The sequence below is a fragment of the Poecilia reticulata genome, linkage group LG16, assembly GCF_000633615.1.
Source record: "Poecilia reticulata strain Guanapo linkage group LG16, Guppy_female_1.0+MT, whole genome shotgun sequence".
NCBI classification, from domain to species: Eukaryota; Metazoa; Chordata; class Actinopteri; order Cyprinodontiformes; family Poeciliidae; genus Poecilia; species Poecilia reticulata.
The window spans coordinates 7,718,234-7,725,887 of NC_024346.1; the positions used below are offsets into that span (position 1 = coordinate 7,718,234).

At 36.0% G+C, this 7,654-nt stretch overlaps 1 protein-coding gene across 1 annotated transcript; it reads left to right on the plus strand.

Moving 5' to 3' along the window:
- The first annotated feature begins 3,762 nt into the window (after positions 1-3,762).
- On the plus strand, positions 3,763-5,301 carry apoc2 (apolipoprotein C-II). The gene is made up of 4 exons (XM_008431164.1): positions 3,763-3,809; positions 4,087-4,147; positions 4,587-4,746; positions 4,841-5,301. Exons 2-4 carry the CDS (start codon positions 4,099-4,101, stop codon positions 4,923-4,925), a joined length of 294 nt encoding a protein of 97 aa, XP_008429386.1. The 5' UTR covers positions 3,763-3,809; positions 4,087-4,098; the 3' UTR covers positions 4,926-5,301.
- The last annotated feature ends 2,353 nt before the right edge of the window (positions 5,302-7,654 follow it).

Genomic DNA, 7,654 nt, shown 5'->3' on the forward strand with positions numbered 1-7,654 from the left:
ATTATGAGCTTTTTAACAATTAGTCACAATTTCACCTTAAACTTAGTAAAACTATTCATAGTGAAAGCACGCATTTCTTTGTTGTAAATGCTCTTTATCTTAAGCTCAACCCACTTTTAAGGTATTGCGTTTATATATTTTTATGATGGATTAAAACCTCCATGATTGTGGAAAGAAGATTATACATGTTTTCAATTCTTTTTTTTTTTTATTAAAAAAATTATATTCAGCACGTTTTTGCTTTTTAACCCCGTAAATGATATCCTGCACAAGCCACTGCCATCAGAGGTCACAAAATTAGTATAAAGGTAACATGATACAATCGCAGTGGTGACAGACTGGCTAGATTATTGAAGGAAAGCTAAAAGAGCTTCCAACATAATTTTCTGCTATCCATGTAGGGGACATTGCCTGTGGTTGAAGGTGTTTGGGTGAGTAATGTTACGTACCGTGAGCACACCATGTTTATTATTAAAACATGGTTGTCACCGTATCATACTGTGAGGAAGTATTAAACCAGATGTTTGAATATATATGTGATGACTGTATGAGTGGCACTTTCAAAATTAAAATATAAAAAGTATGCTCTACCCTTTGTTGTGATCTATCTAATTTCCAAAAAAATACACCAGATTTCTGCTCTTGAGGTAGAAAATCAATCAATCACGGTTGAGTCTGAGGCGCCTGTGAGGGGGATATGAATACTTTTCAAAGTGCCAGTTGAAGGAGACAGAAATGTGTAAAATATCAGCCGTGACCCAATGTTTTAGATACAGCCAGCTGGGTCAGACCTGACAGGAATATCATTCAGCAGATAAGGCATTCACAGACAGGCATATACAGAGTATGAATCTCTTCGAAACTTTGTTTTTTTATTGATAATGAAGTGCGTCAAGTGAGTATCTCTTTGAGACAAGGACGGATTATGTCATATTAAATAGATTGTGTCCAACGCGTCAGTGACGTTTGTACTCAGGTCAGGAAAACAGCTGTATCTGACCCACCACTGTAATCTTGTTGACATGTCATTGTACTGTATAAAACTGAGTTTGAGTTTCAATGCATTGCCTTTTCCTGCCTGGGACTGGTCCTTGTTTTGAGCTTGTGTTCGCTGCCTTTATCTCTTGAAATTAATTGACTGGAGAAGAACTCAGCTGACTTATATCTCCCTTAATTAAGCAAATGTTTATGTTTTCTTAACACCGTTTTCTGTTTTACTTCTATGCGTGCAGCTGTGGCCGTGGCAGACAAACCACGGCCACAGCTTAGTTAGATATTTCTATGATATAATAAATTTCAATAGAAAAACACTTACACAGAAACAAATTCTACATTAATGTTTTACATTAACTTGATGTGAGAAGGGATGAGAATCGAAAACCAGGTATCAGTAGAGAGAAGGATGATTCTGATGTTGGTTGCAGTAACGTTACATATTTGTGTGACGACTTATTGTACATGCATTTTGATTTAGAAAATATTCAAAATGGCGGCGTAGTAGAAGCGCTCCAAAGTATAATTACGGTTTACAAAAAGACGATACCGGGGCCGGCTGCAGCATGTGCAGTTTTAAACACAATAAAAGCATGAAATACCTCCAACGTCCTCCAACAGTTGAACACACAATATGCAACTGATTTGTACAAAAGTAAAGTGTTTGATATGTTGCTTAGCGACGGCGATGACTCTCGATGAGGGGAGCTTCCAGCACAGCATCTCCTCCTATGCGTATCCCTGGCAACGTTTAGCTCATCCACATCCTGATTATAGTATTGACATCAGCATCATACTGTGTGAATAATCTCCAAATAACAAACTGCTTTTTATTTCCAAAATAAAAAATTTTTATCTGACAAATGCGAATGCAAATTCTTATTTATTAAATATGACTGAATAAATATAAATATGACTGCACCAAAAACTGAAATGTTTTAATACCTGAGCCACTGATGGTGTAATATTGCAAACTTCAATGTGTTTCATTAGGATTTTATTTGATAAGCCAGCTCAAAGTAGCACATAATTCTGAAATTAAAGGTACTAGATATAGGTTTTAATTGTTATGTTCTTTAGCAAAAACAAAACAAAAAATGGTATCACACGGATTTGCATGCAGGCTCCCTAAGTTAAGATTTAATTCATTTGTGGCTTGTCCATACCAGTTATACACATCCACAAATTCTAATTTTTACAAATTCTTCTTTGCACTTAAAACCTAGTCACAAACTGTATGCGTTGTGTGGAGCTTTGCCATAATTTGCAACCTGTAACAGTTTGTTTTGCAGTATCGACCCAGCCTGATCATTTTTTTCATCAATTCTGACTCAGCTTCTAAACTACTAAAATCTTATTTTGTAAGAATGTTGAATCTTTTATTTCTCTTCTTACAAATCTTTAAAAAAAATGGTTAAGGTCTTGTACTAAAAAGTAAAAATAGATTTATTTACATTTGTTGTCTTATCACATACGATGCTGGGTAGTTTGATGGTATCTCTGATATTTATTTTTTCCAGACATGGTTGTTCTGCAAATTCCATGAACTGAGATTAAAAAAAGATTGTGCTGAGAATTTAGCAATGGCTAGTATTAGTACATATTAACCAGATTCAAAATATTTACGGTCAATATATGGCCACAGGTCAGCAGACGAAAAAAAACAATCAAAAGTAAACAATGACAATGAATATGTTCTCTGTAATAAAAAAATATACATGTTCTCACTGTTTATTTAAAATACAAGAAATTTGTAAAATGTGAATAAAAATAATAAACTGGGAATATAATGTATTTGCTTCTCTGACATTTTCATTTTTGAATAAAGAAGGATAAGTTAGTTTAAGGTCCTTTGAATGGAACTCAAAGGTTGTCGGATTTAATTTAAAAAAAAAAAGTCAAATTTCAACATAAAAAAAAGTACAATACTTTTTCGTGATAAACACCAAACATTTGTTCAATAAGCAGGTTTCTTCCTTCTTTTTTTGTCCCCGAGACTTTTGGGAGAATATTTTCTAGACTGTTGATGCAAACCTGTAACGTTTTGAAGATGAGCATCATGTTAAATCAGGCCTTAAAACTAACAGAGCATTTTAGAAAAAACTACATATCAGTCAATCATGATGGCAGCAGGGGCTGAGTTTCTGCTTTGCCTTTGCAATAACTGATGGAAACATGAATTCTCTCAAGGATCTTGTCTCTGCACTAGTTCATGCAGACTTTTGTCACCTGCAGGAAAATGATCAGAAACACATTAAGGTGGCCTCGTCAAAAGGAATTTTTTCTAGTGTGAGTTGTGGGGACTAACAATCTGACTCAGGACTGATGACGTGTTAAACACACTGTCGACTTAGGACCAGTTTAATAGTACATAGGACTGAACACATCATTCCTGTTATGCAAGTAACAATGAACCCTTCTGTGGACGTGTGAGCGGCAGAAGCTCCTGACCTAATCAATAAGAAGGATTATTGACTGAGGCTGATTTCAATTTGAGTTTACACGAACAGATTCAGGAGAAAAAAAAACATCCTCGCAGCTACTCATTACGTCCACCTGACAGAAATCATCTAGTCGAGGCGTTTACAGTCAATCTCTTACATACGTGTAATCTCAATCTCCTCTTATATGAAGACACAATGACACACTTCACCAGGACAACGCATATCAGGAAACAGTTCTGGGTTATCTCCCCGGTGGAGTGCACTTTGGCTCTGAGAGCGACAAGTCAACACATTTACACTCCTATATAAACAGCTCAGGCCAGCGGTGCCTCCGACTTTGTTTTCTTTTTCTCATTTCTGCACAGGAAAACAGTGAGTACTGAACATTTTGCCACATTTCTGAAAAAAGAAAATGACATTGTGGTAGACCAGTTAGCGTGCATTTATTTGAGTTTGGCTTGTATTTCAGAATATTCAAACAGGAACCTATTTTATTTCTTAGTTAGAAGATGGAGAACAATCAGCATGTACTGTTACTGTTTTATTGAAGCATCAGAAGCATGAGTGGGGAAATCTTTGATAATGTCTCACCCTAGTGGTTAAAGAGGTGTACGGTTTCAGCTTGTCTTTGCTGTTTCTTTGTCCACAGATCAAAAGCACCATGAATAAACTGCTGGTCGTTACTGTGCTGGTTGCACTTCTTGCTGTCAGTAAGTGTATTTTTACCCATATTAAAACACTTTCTGAAAACGACTTGAGTAGGCCAAAGAAGACAGCGTATATTAATCCACTGATCAAGTTGGAAAACTAAGTTGAGTTTCTGTTTCCGTGTTTTGCTTTGAACTGACAAGTAAGAAACTATTCCCATTTTTATTGGCATTAATGTAAATGTAAATAAAAATAAAAAAAATTAAAATCGAGCTACAAATTTTAGTTTGGCAAAAAGAAAAAGGAATATTGTGTTTATGTTTTTTTTGTATTATTTTCAATTCTCACTGCATTTTTAACAGGGTCACTCAGCCAAAATAAACCTGGTTAAAAAGCATAATGTGACTTTGAAAATTATTGGAACTTTTTCCACATTTTGTCAGCAAGGCTAATGAAAATTGTTTTGCAAGTCAAAACCACTTCGGACCACTTCCCTTGCAGGCGCCGATAGCTTTCGTTTGAGAAGGCAAGTGGAGGAGGAGGAAGAGGGAACGCTGACCAAGATCTCAGGCGCTGTCAAGTCCTACTACAACAGCGCCGTGGACACCGTCAACGGATACGTGGACAGCATCAAAGACCTGAAACTCGAACAGAAAGCAAAGTAAGAGTGTGTCGGTAGCTTCATCGATAAAGCCTGAGCAGAGGTCAGAATTCCAAAATCCAAACTGCTCCTTTTCCGTTTGTTTTGTCTTTAGGAATCTTTACACCGAAACCAGTACAGTTGTGAGCACCTACGCCGGCATATTCCAAGACCAGCTTTACCATTTTTTCCACCACTAGGAGAAGAAAGTACATAACAAATAAACAAATAAACTCTTTCAAGAGCATAGCACTGCTGATCCTGCACATGAAAGTGTCTACATGCCATTTGACATCTTAACGTTTGGCGCTCATCACCAAACGGAGCTTCACAACTGAAATAGTGGACAATGTGCTTTTTTTGATGACAACACATATTGGAGACATCCTGACTACACAACCTGCCTAGAGGAAATGGATGGTGAGCACATGGGGCACACAATGTCCTGCAGATAATCTCACGTCCACCTAGATGTATTGTATTCCCTCTTAATTTACTTAAATCGGCCATCCCACCCCTCGATGAGTGCAATGTTTGTGTCATAGCTTGAAATAAAGTATTTATACAAAAAAGGCATTTGCAGTTTATTTGCAGGAACAGACTGTCATGTTTTTACACTCTGTACGCATGTTTGTGTCTCCTTTTCTCTCACAAAGTCCCACATCTCTGTGTTGATTAATTTGCAGTCACAAAAATGTCTTTTCTGGGCTCAGACAGAATCAGAGCACAAGTTTCTGCTCCAATTAATAATGAATGAAAAGATAAGTCAAATACGAATGCAGTGCAACTAACACAGATGACTCAACAACAGACTACGAAGGCTGTTTCATCTGTGCAGAAGATCACTGACGCAAGATGGTTTTGATTTTTAATGAACGCCTACATCTGCAAGACATAACCGCCTCTGAAGCTACAGTACAACAAAGAAGGCAAATAGGAGAACAGAAAGTTTATTGATGCATGTTTTTAGACTCCAAATAGTTTTACTGATTGAGTTTTAGATGTGTATGGCGTTTTTTGTTTTTTTGTAGGCCTTCCTGTATTTTGGATAAAAATCTATAATTTAATTTTCACACTTTAGTAAACACAATAGACAGGTTCAGTTCAGTATGATGTCAATATTTCCATTTGTCTATGAAAATATCATCTTCCTTGGATTCTACCTTTTGGGAAAGAATAGAAAATAATTCATTTTTTTACAGTTCCAAAAGTTTCAGGTTAATTTGCTTGTTTGTTTGTTTACACATTTTTTTATACCGTGTTACCTTTAATTGAATATATTGTATTTCATATTAATTTATCCTTCCATGCACCATTATGGGCAGTGAGGATGGGGATCTTGGTTTCTCTCTTCAGTTCAACATTTGGCTAAAAGAGCTGATGCTGCACAGGGCGAAACAGAATCTCCTAGAACAGACAACCTTGCATAGATACACTTAAGGGCACTTAAAGCGACCACTTAACCAAGCACACTAGTTTTTGGACATTGGGAGGAAGACGAAGCACCCAGTGAGAACCCACTCGTACACTGAAAATATACAAACTCTTGGAGAAAGGATTTAAACTCAGGGCCATTTTTCTGCTAGGCAACAATGCTAAAACCTCCATTTCCTCAATGGGGCAGATAGCTATTTTTGCCCTTGTTGGTTTGCCCTGGTTGTATTGTGCCCCAATGTGGTACAGAAGAATGCAACATACTTTTATTATTATTATTATTATTATTATTATTATTATTATTATTATTATTATTATTATTATTATTATTAAACACATAGATTTGAAAGGTGTTGAAACACATATTTAACAGTTCATTAAAATGTTTCCCTTTTTAATCCTATTTGTGTCGCAACTGTCAAATAAATTATAAAAAAATCTTTTTTTTTAATGTTTATTCTTGCACAATGGGGCAGGAGCATCTCCATTTTTTAATTATTCAAAAGAATCCACATCGGGAGGGCATCAGCAGGGATGATAAAAGTAGGTACTGTCCCTTTAAATCCTTTATATGTATCCACATCGGGAGGGCATCAGCAGGGATGATAAAAGTAGGTACTGTCCCTTTAAATCATTTATATTTGACTTGTTTGTATGTTTTCAGCACAATGGGGTGCAAACTTTCACTTGTTTTTCAGTTTGGCATAATGATTAATATAAATGAGTAGGTGAAATTGGAATTTTTACTCTCAAAGTTATATTGAAGTAATTTTACAAACTGATGGGAACCACATCGTTTCTAAGTCAAAACTAAGTAATTTCTAAAACAAACGCAGGATGTACTTTCTTTATCCCATAAACACATACTATGAAAAATGTACCAAAATGCAAACAAGTTTATGTTTAACTTTACTGAAAAAAGGAACAATATTTAATAAATATAGAAAACTAAATTTGACACAATGTGCCAGATTAATTCACATTTACATTCCCTGCTTCTGTCTCCATAACCTCTGTATGTCCGCAGTGGTTTGTTTAACACTGAATGGTGAAACAAGGTCAGCTAGTTTATTATTTATTTTTTTTGCATTTTTTGTTGTCATCCTCTCACCAATCCTCTCACAAGATGTAGTGCATATTTTTGCTATCATATGGATTTTAAACCATACTCTCATGGACACCTGCAAACCCACACCTGGTGCTAACATTTGTCCATGTTGCCGGTTCAGGTGTGAACAGTTTCAGGTGGCCTGTTTTACTTGTTATAGCAGAAGAACAAAGTCTTCCCTTTTGGTAAAGGGTAAAGGTCAAATCTCTTTACAGGAAATGAGATGTGTTGTTTAATAAGTTGCTTGATAAAGGTGTTAGATATTACTCTGATAAGATACAAGGGTTCCAAGACTGACTGGAAAATGACGCTGAATATTAATAAGTAGCCGCCTCCTCCCTCTGTGCTCTAAAGTTCTCACAAATAAATAGCAGGTTGTGTCGCAGG